The sequence below is a fragment of the Micromys minutus genome (assembly GCF_963924665.1).
Source record: "Micromys minutus genome assembly, chromosome: 16".
In the NCBI taxonomy this organism is placed as follows: domain Eukaryota; kingdom Metazoa; phylum Chordata; class Mammalia; order Rodentia; family Muridae; genus Micromys; species Micromys minutus.
This window is the reverse complement of record NC_137985.1, coordinates 22,505,212-22,520,900: the sequence shown is the minus strand read 5'-3', so window position 1 is coordinate 22,520,900 and position 15,689 is coordinate 22,505,212. Positions and strand designations below refer to the sequence as shown.

The following is a 15,689-nucleotide window of genomic DNA, read 5'->3' as shown; positions in this document are numbered from 1 at the left end:
GATTTGGACAGAGAAAGGATTAGGGCCCTGGTGCCTGCCTGGTGCACCACCCCTTCCACCTTCATCCCCGTGCCTCAGGCAGTTCCACACAGGAGCAGAGGAAAGAGCACCCCAGAACTCAACAACATGAGGCACCCCCATCTCCTCATCTCATGCACTAGAGATTTGGGTCCAGAGGGTGGAGAAGGACCCCCAGGGCTGAGCAGAGTTGGCAGGCAGCACATTGAGAGTATGCCAAGGAGCCACAGGCAGCTCCCACAATGGCAATTAATCAATCTGGAGAATTAGCAAACACAAAAGAAAAGGAGGAACCAATCGGCAGCGGGGGAGCAGAGCTCAGAGAGCAGAGCAGAGATGGGTATAAACAGAGCTTGTGGCAGCTTAGGGCTGAGCACAGGTGGCTAGAGAACAGGAGGGCCTTTGGCTGCAGGGCTTCTAGCCCTGGCTACACCAGAAGAGACTGAGCAGGGAGTTGTACACCAGGCCTGCCTGTCAGCCCTGCTGCTAAACGAGCAGGACATCTGTGGTGAGTGCCAAACTGCAGAAGATACCAGTCAGGCCTTAAGCCTGGCCCTGCCTTCTTCCCTGGGCAAGCAGGCAACACAGGCGCTGGTTCAGTTCAGGTGTTAACTTGTTGCTAACCAGCCAAGCAGGGAGCTAGGAATCATGGTAGGACCCCATTTCTGCTCCAGATGGGAGAGGCTAGAAAGAGCAATGGTGAACTCAGCTGGGAAGCATGAATCCTATTTCAGCTGGAATGATCTCCCAAGACAGACATGAGGACACCACCCAGTTCATAGCTGGCCCTGCTCACCAAGCCAGCTCTGCAGAATCTCCCTCAGTCCCTCACTGACCACAGGGAGAAAAAAGCACTTAGCTTCAATATACATATATATACACATAGAGAAACCCACCGACTACACACAAGTGCATTTGTATCTATATCTATATATATGTGGAGTTAGGAGGGAGGGATATAACTCTAACCCCCTCCCAGGACTTGGAAAAGTGAAACAAATGCAGAGCACTAAAAGCCATTGCTTTCCACTTCCTTGCTTCCTAAGACATTTGAAGGTGAGAAGAATCCATCTACTAATGTGGGAGAGGTGGTGTAGAGACAGATGTTTCCATCCCCCTAGACTCCCAACTCTGACCCACAGTTATAAGCTCTTCCCCAGTCCTCTGTCCCCGTGGTCAAGGCTAGCTGGCTAGACAGTGGGAGAGAGGCCCCCACTGGCATGAGGGGATACACACAGGACAGGGGCCTGAGCCATCCCATGATAGGCAGAGGACAAGGCCCTGTACAATGGTTACCCTCTGCCCCTTTAGCCTAGCACCCACCCTGGGGACATTTAGAAGGGTGTCAAGTCATAGCAGAGTAGCGTGGCCCGGGTCATCGTGATCCACGCTGTTGAGGATTGCCGTCTGGTCTTCTGGAAGCTGACGGTGGCACAAGTCTGAAAGCCGGGCAAAGGGATCAGGGCGAGAGTGTCTCTTCTTCTTTCGGAGGCAGACAGCTTCGTCGGGCCACAGAACCTGAGAGTTGGGAAGCTGCTGAGCCTGGGAGGCAGAACCGTCTACAGAGGAGGAGAGAGACACACAAAAGACAGGGAGTGAACAGGTGGATCAGAGCCTCACACACTCCATGCATCTCCCAGGGCTGAGGTCCAAGGTGCCACTGAGACCAAGGGAGCATCTGTATGTACAGGCTCCAAGGCCAAGCGTCTGCAGAGAGCAAGTCTCTCCCCACTGGAACAACGAGAAACCCAGCCTGGAGTCAACAGAGTAAGGTAGGTGTTTTCTCATCTATGAATTCATGGATCTTGATGATCAAGCTGTTTTAGCAACCAGTCTACAAATACTTGCTGTGCTGTGTCTCTTGGGTACCAGGAGGCACTCTGGGTGGCAGGAAGTAGAGTTTTCACTATCTCTCTCTCATCTACTCCAACCAGTGACAGACATTACACAAGACTTCAATCATAAGCGACAGTCAGGCCTGCACACTTCTTCCACTGCCAAGGCCAGTCCTCTGCCTCATGGCCCTTCTTGGAATACAGTGGGAGGGTTTGTTTTCTAGATTATACTTCACATGGGGGAAGTCGGGAAGAGACAATCTGTCAAGATTGGAAAAATACAGAAGCTGGATTCTCAAGCGCTTCAAGTTCAACAATAAAGATGAAATATGAATGTACCAATGGCCAGGGCCCTGCTTCTACCTCCCCAAGAGGTAATAACTAGCTGGAGTCTTGAACTAGGATTATTCCCCAGAGCTGAATGAAAATGACTACCGTCAACAAGAACAGCCAGTGCAGAAACCCCAAGTTAAAGGCAGGTATAAGCCACTATGGTGGGACATTCCTGTAATCCCCAAACTTAGAAGATTGAGACAAGATATCCTGGGGTACATATTGACTCTGACTTTAGAACAAAAGAATAAAGATAAGAGAAGAGAAGGGAAGGGAAGGGAAGGGAAGGGAAGGGAAGGGAAGGGAAGGGAAGGGAAGGGAAGGGAAGAGAAGAAGAGCAAACAGTAAGCCCGAGAAGGTGGGGAGGGGGCAGTTATGTCAATAGAGTTTAAAACTTCTTGTTTCAGGGAAAAACATCTACAAGATTTTTGTGTGATAATGTATGTATGTGTTTGTGCACATGTATATATAAACATGTATGGGGGTAAAAGAGCTGTAAAATCTCTACAGCTCACTCCCAGCTGCCAAGGAGAGGAAGCAAGAGGAAGGAATGTTCAAGCCCAGGCATGGCCAGTTTCAGGTTAGTCTGAGCTACACAGCAAGACCTTGTCTCCAAACAGTAACAAAATAATTTTCTCCTTTTCTGCCTCAATATTCTTGCTCACAGACTCATAGAAAACCAGTTATCCCCAAAAGCTAAGTGATCAATGAGTGATTACTGTCTCTAGGAAAGGGACAAGGTGTCACCTCTTTGGGATACTGTAAGATTGCAGATGAGGCAGGAGGGCAGCTGCAAGGCATTGCAATAATCCAAAAAGGAGAGAAAGGGACTAGAACTTCAACTCTTACAGTAAGAACAACCAAAGAAGGCCAGGTATATTGCAAAGGTTGAGTCAACATACCTCTCTTCCCAAGAGGATTGGGTGTGAGTCACAAGAGCAAAAGGCTCTGGGGAGAAGCTAAGAATGAAGGAAGCCACACCATTTACAGAATGGAAGACAGGTGGGGAGAGGTGGGTTTGAAGAGGATAACAAAAAACAGATCAAGAGTTATAAAACATTCAAGTCTGAGTCCAGTGGTCAACTGGAAATACAAGATTTGAACTCAAGGAGAACATATGGGCTAAAGGCAGACAGCTGAGAGCTAGGAACACAGAATGGGCACAAGAGAGAACATGTGGAGCTGATGTACCTAGTCTACAATAACTAGATGGAATTTATTTATTAAAATTTACATTTATGCACTACATAACAGTATTTTAGCCAAGGAAGGGTCATATATTCAATGACAGTCCCATAGTGACTGCCCTAGCTAATGCAAGCATTGTCTGCAATGTTTACACAGTACCCAAGTCATCTAATAGTGCAATTCTCAGAATGTGTTCCTCTCATTAAATGGCACACATGCATACACAAAATATGTACATATGTATATATGACGTATTATGCATATGTTTAAATTGAGTGAGTTTAAATTGAGCTTTGAATTCCATGCTGACCCAATCCTCAGAAAATTAATTTTTGCTGAACATGGCAGCATCCACGCATAATCCGAGCCAACAAAAGGTGAAGGTAAGAGGACCAAAAGGTCACAGATAGTTTTAGGCCAGCCTAGGCTATCTAGCCAGGCCCTGTCTCAAAACAACAGCGAAATCATTTTCTCTTTCTCTGCCTTTGTATTGCCATCCACAAACTGACAGGAAACCAGCCACAGCCAAGGGCTAAGTCATCAATGTCAGGGGCTTAGCCTCTGTGAAGACTTCACCATCTGTCTTATTAAGACAGTTGCTTGGCAGTAGTCACCAAAGATCTGCAAAGAAACTGCTGAACACTCTTCGTGGACAGACTCTCGGAACATTCCTACGAACATCAGTAGAAAGAGAACGTCTGATAAAACACCAACTGCTTTTCTAAAGAAATGCTCAAGTCTTCCTGCCCTACTTCATAAGCTACCCATCCACTTCTTGCATCAGATATGTTGCGATGGAAGTGCCCTTTAAGAGACAAGGAGATCTCAGTCTCTCTCCTTAGAAAAGGTTAGCCACTGCAGAGGCTGGCCTGGCCCATGCCACATGAGCCCGTGCCTGCCCTATGATCAACTAGAGGGCTCGAAATGGTTAAGGAGAATCACACGAGGAGACAGGGACAACAGCAGAATGGGAACGAACACGATACTACTTAAGTTGCTCCAAAAACCATGTTGAAACATTATGGTGTACTTTCTAAAGCTCAGAGTAACAGAAAAGGCTCTGCAGGCACCCGGGCCCTCAAAGCAATGGCTCCCCAGGTGGGAGGAGATGAACTGGGAAGGGAAAGCAATCAGATATCTTTCTTGTGTTTTTACAGGAATGTCATCTGTGCACTATTGGAAAATGAGTATTTAAAGGGAAATCAAGAACAAGAGAAGCTGGCAGTGCTTCTAGAGATCACCCAAGGTCCGGGTCCTGGGCCCACAGTCCTTGTCAATGGGGAAAGCACTGTGGAAAGACGAGTGGCACTTCCCACCATTTACCGGATCGTTTCTTTGACTTCGAAGAGCCCTTGGATGACTTTTTGGGCTTCTTTATCCGTTGGTATCTCAGAGCCTCCAGCCTCTCAGGCACAGCAGCGTTCCCGGGTGCAGGTGGAAGTATTCTGCAAGGAACAATTAGAGAGGCACAGGTCAGCTCCCAGGAAGGAGCCTTTGAAGAGGGCTGGAAGAAAGCCAAAGGACTGCCCATAGAAGGATGGAGGCCAGGGATGGAGTCCGGGGTGTCCACGGTCATTCCTAGACACTTGCTTTCCTATTGCTCCTGAAAGGAGAAACCCAATAGAAAGCTCCAGCAGCAGGAGGCCTATCTCAGGTGGGAACCAACCTGGGGAGCAATCAGAAGACCCTAGGAAAGGAGAGAGAGACTTTAATGTAAGCCAACCACACATCACTTAGGCTGGGACAAGTAAGTGCCAAAGAAGAGTCAGTTCCTAGAACTCACCATCATCAAGACCTTAAAGTAAAAATTGAAGAGCAGATTAAACTAGGAGGCGAGTAGTTCCAGTCCCAACAAGCTGTCTCCCATGTCCAGAGACAGGAAGGGGCAAGTAAGTAGCCAATGCTCAGTGAGGTGTGGGCTCTGCAGAACCCAACTTCACAGAGCCACTCCCTCCATCTACAAGATTCATCTAGAACCTCACAGCTAACTATTGTGACACATCAACTCCAGCAGGCACGTCTACACAACACTTTGCAGACAAGGCTTGGATTTCCTCCGTCTCATAAGAAAACAAAAGAGAGTAGAGGTAGATTATGACAGGACCAAGTGTTCAAATCTTATGGTCCCACAAAGTCCTTGCTGTGGGTCAGTGGTCTCCAGCAAGTTCTGTATATTAAGATTCAACCAAAATGTTGAGATTGTTGGGAGAGGAGACTCCTATATGTTGACCCTTCTTTCTCCATCCCAGTTATGAGATGGTTAAAGTCCTCCATTTAGCCAGAGCCTATATAGCATAGGTCACAATGGGAACCAACACAAACTGAGAAGAGCACAGTGTGTAACACTGTGCCTATAGAGAGAATAGTCAAGAGTCATAAAAGAAGAAAAAGGAGAAGACATGTTATCCATCTGTTTTTCTCAAAGTAAGACAACGTGGAGTCTGAGAAACAAAGAGGGCAAAAGACACACAAACACTAGTATTGGGATAAGACCAAGTAAGGTAGGACATTCTAGGGCCATGGTAGATAAAGGTGACTCTCTTCTGTCCTCAAGCTGCTCATCTCCCTTCCCCACATCCATCACAGTGAAGTTTTCCTACGTTTTAAAAAAGACACTCTGATAGTCCTGTGAGAGCCAAGGAAGTTCCCAGAGGTCCACAAGCTATCTGAGGGGCAGGGGGAAGTAAGTGGAGAGTGAAGAAAAAGTAATGAAAGGACAGCATTTCTCCCACATGGAAGGCCTCTGCAAGAACTGGGAGAAAGGAACTTACAGACTTGTGGGTAGTAAGCCTCTGGTCTCAGGAAGTAACTGGCAATGAAGGACCCTCCATTCTCCTTGCTGGATGTCATTTGTTCCAAAAGTCTTTTAGTGCATTGAAGATCAAGAAACCCTCTCCAATTCAAGTGAGAGGCAACTCCTTAACATTTCACAGACCCCACAGCATCTCTATACACCTCACAAGTACCCATGTCCTGTAGAAGAGCAGTCTAGTTCCCAGTGTAAACAAGTCCCCCCAGCAACCCAATAGGCCAGTGTCCAATCCTGTTCCCTTCCCCTAATCCAGCTGTACCCAGAGATCTTCCCCAAAAGCAGCAGCTATAAGGGATTTTTGATGGAGCCTGCGTCACCTTTTTTTAACTTGGACAATGTGTGTTGCCTGAAAAGAAAACCAAGGACATGAATTTACCACCATTTCCCATCGCTACTCCAGATCCTGGTCAGCATTCAGGAAGGCCATGTGAGGTGATATATGTAGTCAGAGGAGACATGCAATAGCCAACACAACCCCTGACACCCACAGTTACAGCACAGTTCTTCCTCATTCCCAAACCAATGGGCCTAAGTAGAAGAAGCGTGGGGGCTGGCTCTTCGTTACTGTGGATGGCTGGGTGGGAAAAACAATTCACTAACACTACAGCCAGGGGAAAGGTGAAACCACTTTCTATATGCCCCATAGAAGAGCTGTGAGTTCAAAAGGCAGTGCCAACCCAGCCAACCACAAAGGGATTTCTCTGCAGTGGGGACAGAGCACAAGCTATAGAAGAAGCTGGTCCAGAGCACCCCTGGAAATTCCCAAGGATTCTTCAAGGCAGATGGAATCTTCAGGGGGTGAGATACCAACAACACAATTAACGTATTATTACCACTATCGCTTATATTATATAATATGTGCTCACCACTTACCATGCTAGGCACATGTCTGTAATGAGTCTAAGAGGGAAGAACTACACTAGCCATATGCCAGATGGAGACACGCAACTTTAGTGAGGGGAGCAGCTTAGGCAGGTATAATCAGACAGACTCTTCAGTATTAGGCTAAACTGCTTTATAAGTAAAATTGGTGCAGAGGCTATTATCGGCAAAACAGACCTTTCCTGACCCACGATGCCCTCTGCTCCAGTGTCACAGGCAGATTAAGACAGACCAAGCATGGGGGAAACTGCTGAAGTTTAATCTTCAGGCACAAATGCCCACACACCAATGATACATAGAGGAAGGGAAGACGGTTCACTTGAGAGGCAGCCAAGCTCCAGCCCTTCCAGGATCCCTGCTGCCTGCCTGCCTAAGCTCCCAGTTCAGGACTCAAGACACCACACACAGCAGATGATGTTTCCTGGAGGAACCAGGATACACCTGCCTACAGCCAGAGGCACAAATAAAAGCAAGTCTCTAGCAGGACAGGAGGGAAGAGAGGGAAGATATAACGGGTCTGTTCCGAGTGAGCTATACAGAAAAGACGTGAAATGTTGTTCAGTAGTCTCTATGAACAGCACCAAGAGCCCTCTGGTATCAGCCTGACTCCCGTTTTTAGGAAGGATAACTGTGCCCCATGTCAATACCAAGTCTATCGGACACTATTCCAGCTTTGAAAATTTGGTACTGGTATTTGGGATAGGAAGCAGGTGAAGAACTTGTAACTATGAAAAAAAGCTCTCCAGTAAACCTGAACTTGATCTGTAGGTGAGGTGGTCACAAGAGACTCCAACCCTGGTCTCCCAAGGTGAGGCCCAGTTCTCTCTCTACTGGTCAGTCTCAATTTGTCTCCACATACAGTAATGCACACTTCAGTTCCCTTCTCTCAGGAGATGACCCACGTACATTACTGGCAGACAAAGACATCTAAGCCTATGAGCTTTTCTGGTCTCTCATTACATGCAAATCCCAGTTCTGTGACCCAGTGGTGTTCCTTGCATCTCAGAATTGCCAACATTTACTTAAAAATTCTTTCTTATGCTAATCCACACAAAATCCCCACCACCCTCACTCAACCCCATAGGTCTTATCTGCCTGGTACCCTGTTTCCTAACATAGCTAAGGAAAGAGGTGGCAGACTTAAAACTTGGGCCAGGAGAGTCAAAATCCAGATGCCCATTACCTTGTTTTCATGCCCTAAGAACTAGCCATAAAGACACATATGACAGCAATTCCTGACACATCTGAGAAGAAACCTGAACTGAAAAACTGCCTCTATCAAACTAGCCTGTAGACTTGTTTGTGGGGCATTTTCTTGATTACTAAGGTGGGTACAGTCCACTGTGGGTGGTACCATTCCTATGCAGGTAGTCCTGGCCTTTATAAAGTCATTGAACATGACCCTGGGAGCAAGCCAATAAACAGTGTCCCTCCATAGTCTCTGCTTTTGTTACTGGTTCCAGGTGATTCCCTTGAGCTTTTGACCTGGCTTCACAAAAAGATGTACTGTGACCTAGAAGCCAAATACAACCTTTCCTCCCCAACGTTGCTTCTGGTTTATTATACAGTGTTTATTATAGCAACAGAAAAACCAACTAGAATAACACAGTTTTCCATTACTCCCCAGGCAGTAGAACGATGTAACTTGGAGGCTGTCTCCCCTCACCATGGGTGAAAAAATGGGGAAATCTATTCAAATACAGATCATAGCCAGGGAGAAGAAAAGAGCACTCTCTATGTGCCCCCAGAGACAGCCAGCACTAAGCCCACCCAATCACAAAGGGATCCCTCTCTCATAGGGGTAGAATGCAGATTCAGTGTTTTACCTCAGGCCTTAGAAAGCCTTGTGTCCAAATGGAGACTCCTTCCTACAGTACACCTAATCAAAGGGGATTGTGGTGGGCTTTCCAGCCCCCCTGCATCACAGAGGGCACAGAAGGTAGTCAGGAGAAATGGAGTCAGAGTACTGTTGGATTTGGGGGAGCACTGAGTAAGTGGCTGGGCTTCCAGGCACCCACAGAATGAGTCCACATACTGTAACTCCCCACTCTGAGATGAAAGCTAGAAAGAGGGATAAAGAGAGGGGAGAGAGAAAAAGAGGGGGGACAGGGTGAGGGAATGACAAAAGAAATGAGCAGGGGGAAAGCAGAGAAACTGAAGGGGGAAGAAACAAGCAAGGACAAATGCAGACAAGATGCATCACAGCTTCTCCAAGCAAGACCAGAGGACGCATGCAAAGGCACAGCATGAAGACAGCATCTACAGAGGGGCCACAGCTTCCCCATGGCCCAGCAGCTCCTGTGCCCCAGGGAATCTTTCAGCAAGCAGGAGAATGAGCAGAGGTCCCTGTCGTCTGCACCACAAAGACCTAACTTGAACAACATAGTTCTTCTAGGCTAGGGATGCTATCCAAGTCTGGGAAAGGAACAACTGTCACTGTTGTCCCTGATTTTATGGGTTTGCCACGGTGATAATATGGTTTGGTCCTCTCAGGTCTGATATAGGGAAGACATTGGGGAAAAAAGAGTCAGTGGAGTTGTAGGAAAACAGAAATCACAAAGGACAATAGAGTTGGCCACTTTCCAGGAACTGGGTAAGAGCAGTCCCATAGGTACCAAACCCCAGGGGGCAACAAAGCACCTATGTCAGCAAATAGTGGGGAAGACAGGCATAGGGCTGGGAAGTTAATCATTCTCACCGATCTGTGACATCCATCCAAGATGCCCTAGAAGCAGGTGAGCGCCCACACACTCACTATATGATCCTGCCTACATGGGTAGCTGCAGGCTGACACTCAGTCAGCCTCACACACAATGCTTGGGCCTCTTGGATAGATGCAGGTCATAAAGAAATGTCCCTGCGGTCTCCTCATGAGAGGCCTCTCTTATGAGATGTATAGCCCTGAGTTAGGAAGAACAGCGTCCTATGGCATATGAGAGGGGAAAGCATGCAGCTTCTTCTCATTTGGGAAGCCAAAGCACCAGCACAAAATCTTCCACTCTCCCATCCAGGAGGGCTGGGGCAGTTTGCCAGCCCTGAAGCATGGGCGAAGGAGCATATGGCAAAAACAAGCATTTCTTTAGGTTGCCTTGACAGAAAGGGAACTCTGAGTTCCCAAGCATCTTTAAAAGATACCAGGCCCCTTCACTGGGAGCAACTTCTTTTGGATTCCACCTGGAATGGTGCTGGAGGAGCCAGTGGCTGGGGAAAGGCAGTGCTGATGTCTAGGATTTTAAGCTATTTGCCAACTCAACTCCCTCCTTCCTAGCATTAATTCTCCCAAGGAGTTTTTTCCAAGAACATGACCTAAGGGGGACAGCTACAGCAGGGGCCCTGGAAGCAATGTGGTTCTAAGGACAAGGTCACATTTCAGTCTTACAACAACCACAGAAGGGCTGCAGAATGCAAGGACCATGGGAGAGTATCTGCACTCCCACCTTTGAAGAGCTGAGGCTCCAGATGGATGTGGAAGAGGGACCTCTACCATTAAGATTCTCAGGAAGAAAAAAAAAACATCCCAGGAGGAGTAAGGGACTAGCAACCCCAGGAAGAGATCTAAGTCGAGGGGGAAGGGTTGGCAGGGAAGACACACTACCCTGAGTCTGCTGAGGAAACAGACCAGTGGAGTGAGGAGGATGGGAGATCCCTGGATCCCAAACATGTCCCCAAGAATAGAGGTGCAAAGCTGACCATGGGAATTCTGACTCCCCTGGGGTTCATGCAGGGTCCTGTAGCTGCTGTGGAGGTCTATGAGGGTACTGGCAGCAGGATGGTAGGGGCTGAGTGAGAACAACTGTAGCCCATTCTAGAGGGGTTGGTATGGTTCGGAAGTTAAAAGCTACAGCTAGGCAGTGCCCCAGCATGGCACTCCAGCTGCAGCCGAGCAGCAGAGCAATGCGATGTGAGGAATCCAGAAGCCATGGGACCCCAGGAGCAGCAGCTGCCTGGGTCAGACAATGAGGGGATATGTCTTGAATCCCCTATTTTGGAAGCAATGGCCCTGCCGAAGCCCCATCCGCCTGCCCACCCCACCCCGCCCCACCGATGAGCTCCCTTACCTATTGAGCTGAGGAGAGGCTTGTCTCGACAACACTGCCCAGATAGCTGAGATAATCAGAAACAAAGTAGTTACCAACACCGGCCAGATGAACCACCCACAGCACACCCAGAGGGGAGGAGGGGACAGAGTGGGCAGAGACCCACAGGCGAGGTCAGAGAATGGGAGAGGGAAAAAGAGAGAACCGGAGAACCAAAGGCAGAGATGGAACAGAGAAGGTGAGCAGGCTGTACAATGCACAGACAGGACGCAATGGCAACGTCTCCTGCAGAAGTGGAGAGTCTTAGCTAACCTCTTGGATCCCCAAGCAGTCTGCCCTCCAAGAGCGCCCTCCTCGGCATTGAGGTAAGCTTGCAGTTTCCAGAGACCATGATGGTGGTGGTGAGAGGGGGAAGGCTAACTACCTCCTATCCCCCACCCCACCCTACCACCACCACCACCACCACCACCACCAGGACAGCCTCCTCTGGAACTCTGCTTCCCTCCATAGGCCACATCAAGAGAAGGGGCCAAAGTACTGAGCCCAAGAGAAAGACTGAAAACTCGAAGGGAGAAAGGATGAGGGCAAGGTAGGGGAAGAGGGTGAGGGTGCGCACGAAAGAGGCATGGGTGGCTCTTCAGAGAAAACGGGCTTAACCTCAAGGTGATGGAGAAGGAAAAGAGGAAGATGAACTGACTTAGAAAGGAACAAGGGCTAGGAGGAAAGGGGGGTGCGGGTAGACAGAAGAGGCACAGACAGGAGTCCAGGCCAAGTGGTACCTGGAACACCAGCTGCTACAGTGTACAGTGTGTGCTCTCAGATGGGCAGATCTCGGGAGCTTGTCTGTCTGTCTGTCTCTCTGTAGCTTCCTGTGAGGCACATAGGTGGGCGGGGACATGGCTCCCCACACACAGGTCTGAGCTTGTTCTCAGCCTCCAGGAGCACCTTCCTGGAGAGACTAAGGACAGGGCCTGGAGTCCAGCACTTGCTAGGCACACTAAGGAATACATGGGGCTCAGATCAGCAGTCCTCCTTGGTGTAGAGACACACAAGAGGAGACACAAGATCTGCAGGCAGCTGCAGGGAACCAGCACTGTCCAATACCAGGATCACAGGGATATGGCCGGCCTTGAAATCATAGGCAACGTTCATAGGCAGCACTGCCCACTATGGTCCCTTCCCCTTCCCCACATTCCTGGTAGAGAGCCTTCACAGCACTCTGGGCTGGGTGAGGAGACTCCTGAAGCGCCTGACAGGGTGCCGGCAGGTAAGCCCATCCATCCCAGTGAAGATGCTCTGCCAATGTGTGGCCAGAACTCCTCTCCCAAGGGTGCCACAGTGTGTCCCAAACAAGCTCCGTTATTGGGATGATGGGGAGGTAGTGTACAGGTTAAAGCATGGGGAGACTGACCAGAAGTAGGCCAGAGACAGTGGCTTACACTCACCCTGAAGTAGGTAAGGTTGTTGGGGGCTCTGGCCGGAGTGGTTCCTCCCCCATCCTCCGAGGGGAAGGCGTCTGTCCAAACACATCTAAGTTGTCCCCTGGTGCCGGAGGAGCAGGACCAGGTGGAGGAGAAGGGTAGCCGGTGGCCAGAGTAGTGAAGCCCATTGTGGGCCTGTAGCTGGGGCTCCCACTGCGGCTGCTCTGTGAAGGAGATCCTGTGGATGATGGTGTAGACTTGCGAGAGAAGCTGACCGCGGCTGGCGGCTGCAGGGTGATCTCTGACATCTCTGCCTGCTGCAGGAGGCCTGGTCGCGGTCGGGCACGAGCAGCAAGCTCAGGGGAGCCAGTGCGGGAACTAAGGGGGCTTTGGGTCAGAGGTGAGAGCCGGGAGGGCTGTAGCACCACTTGATGTAAACTGGGCTCGGCACGCCGGGCCTGCCGGGGGCTGGGCCGGGGCCGGGGCTGGGGCTCATACCACCGGGTGTCCAGGCCAAATGTGCTGGGGCCACCGTGCCCCCCGGGCTCGGCAGGCTCCGGGTAAGGCAACACCGGTATCCCCATACCTTGGCTGGTATGTCTTAGCTGCCCTTGGCTGACCAGAGGTTGCATAGGTCTTTCCTGCCACTTGGTGGCAGGGGGCGCCGGAATAGGACCTCTGCCAGGTGACTTGCCTACCCAGCCCTTTGGTGCCTCCAGAGATAGCATGCCTGGATAGGCTGCAGGCACGTGGAGGGGGCTTGGGGGCAGTCCTCGGGGCAAGCAGGCCTTGGGCTGCAAACTCTCGGCCACGTCACAGGGGTGCAGCTGGTGGGGGAACATCATAGCTGGGGTCTCCAGTCCCCCAAAAGGAAATTCTGGCCGGCCCCAGGGCTCAGGGGAGCGCCCTCCTGTAGGTGTCTGAGTCAAGGGCAAAGTGCTGTTAGAAGCATTCTCTCCGTTTTCCTCCGGAATGGTGGGGTGGCCAAAAGGCCCCTCGGTGTGCAGGGGTGGGGACGACATGACTGAGCTCAAGGGGCTGCCCACTTCTGGCATATAGAAGGGCGGAGGCTCCACCTCCCCAGGGCTGCTGCTGCTGAGGTACCCATAATACTGGCCATGCTGGAAGGGCCGTGGGGCAGGAGGCCTCGCTTGGCCAGTAGCCTGGAGTCGTCCTCCCAGTCCACTGGGGCCCTCAAGCCCACGAGGCTGGAACCGAGGGCTGTATGCTGGTGGTGGCAGGTAAGAGTCCTGGCTGGAAGACATAGGGGTCAGCTGAGGCTTCAGAGCAGCCACAGATGTGGGCACCAGTGGGTCTTCATTCTCCTCATCTGACTGCCGGAACTCAGGGTACATGTCTGTCTCCTCGGCGAAGGGGAAGCCTTCGATTCGCCGACCTTTTACAGAGGGTTCCATCTCCGACGGGCCCATGACAAAGCGGCCATCCGGGCCTCTACTGATCAGTTCAATGGGTGTGGTGGCCTCAGCTTCGGCCTCAGCCTTGGCCACACTATACTTCCTGCTGCTGATAGCCCTCTTGGTTTTTTTGTACAGGGACAGTTCTTTCTCCCTTGTAGGGCTCAGCATCCTCTTGGCCGCAGGCTGGCCCTGGTCGTCAGAGGATTCAGACGGAGCACGGAGTGTTCGGATGCTCTCAGGACTCACCTTGCCAGACGACAAGCTGTAAGTGTAACAAATAGAAGGTGTTACGGGGTGCTATACACAGCCTTCAGCTTCTTCTCGGTGACCTTACAGTGACTCTAAGAGAAACAGGGATGGATGGGTTGAACATTTTGGTCAGAAATTCTGATCAACTCTCTCAATTGTCTAGACACATTATCATCCATTTTTGGAATGAACATCCACATTGCTACTTTTCTACTGACTCGCCCTTATATTTGATAATCCTGCCTACGCACAATTCCAATTTTATTCTCTAGTTGTTCAGAGATACAAGCTAATATTAATGCTGACTCTAGCAAAGGGCCAGGAAACATTACAGATATATCAGTGCAAGGCTCAGCAAACAAGCCACAAGCTTGAATTATCTAATACTACACACCCTCGATCCATATGGACAACTTAAAACAGACAAGCCAAACCAGCAGGGATAAAATACCCTGGGGAGATAGGGTCAGCTAAAGCTAATAGTTTACCTATGTCCAGCCTCCCTCTTCTACCTACAGACCCCCCACAGTCAGAGACACTTACGGAGACTCAAGACTCTTCCTACAGTGAGTGATGGAGAGCGGAGGATCTGGAAGGGAAAAAGAAAACAAGGAAGAAGCCTTAACCCCTACATACACACACACACATACACATACCTACATACACACACACATACACACATGCCAGCATATACATACACATACACACACACAAACAACACATACTCACATACACAAACACATACAAACACAGACACACACACAGACACACATACAAGCACACACACACACATACACACACAAACACACACATACTCACACACACAAACACATACATACACAGACACACACACAGACACACATACAAGCACACACACACACATACACACACAAACACATACATACACATACACACACGAACACACACATAGTAGTCACACACACAAACACATACAGACACAGACACACACATACAGGCACACACAGACACACACAGAGACACACACACAGGACTCTATACCCCAGGATCAACAGAGACCTGATGTAGGGTCAGAGGAAAGGGCTTCCCTTGCCTGAAGTCTCTATGCCCAACTAAGAGGCCACACAACCACCAGGCTCTCTCTCCCTGTATCCCTGGCCCATCCTTTTCCCTCCAACACCTTTGTCTCTCTTTCCCCTTTCAAATCAAGCCCCATTGGGCATGGAGGCACATGCCTCTAAAACAAGCACTTGGGGGGCTGAGGCAAGAGAATCTGGAGTTTGAAGCATGCCTGTTCTATAAATACAGCAAGATTCTCTCTGTCAAAATAGTAGTAGTAATAGTGATGATGACGATGATGATGAATTTTAAATGAGGACATGAAGCGGGAGGAGGCTGGGGTTGGTGGGTCCTGAAGAGAGTTGGAGATAGGTGGGGAGAAATAAGATCAAAATATTTTGTGTATATGTATGGGATTTTCCGGAAACAAACAAAAATATTTTAAAGAGGAACTCTTG

The 15,689-nt window shown here is 49.6% G+C and overlaps 1 protein-coding gene across 2 annotated transcripts in view; it reads right to left on the bottom strand.

Annotated features, from left to right (window-relative positions):
- Positions 1–1,368: 1,368 nt before the first annotated feature.
- IGSF9B (immunoglobulin superfamily member 9B) overlaps positions 1,369–15,689 on the bottom strand; it is a gene marked incomplete at both ends in the record, with an annotated part of 44,687 nt that continues 30,366 nt past the window's right edge. For both annotated transcript variants that reach the window (XM_080930506.1, XM_080930507.1), the window contains 4 exons: positions 1,369–1,577; positions 4,698–4,819; positions 12,551–14,206; positions 14,737–14,782. In XM_080930506.1, the coding sequence (XP_080786632.1) occupies positions 1,369–1,577; positions 4,698–4,819; positions 12,551–14,206; positions 14,737–14,782 (2,033 nt within the window). The remainder of the gene's footprint in view (positions 1,578–4,697; positions 4,820–12,550; positions 14,207–14,736; positions 14,783–15,689) is intronic.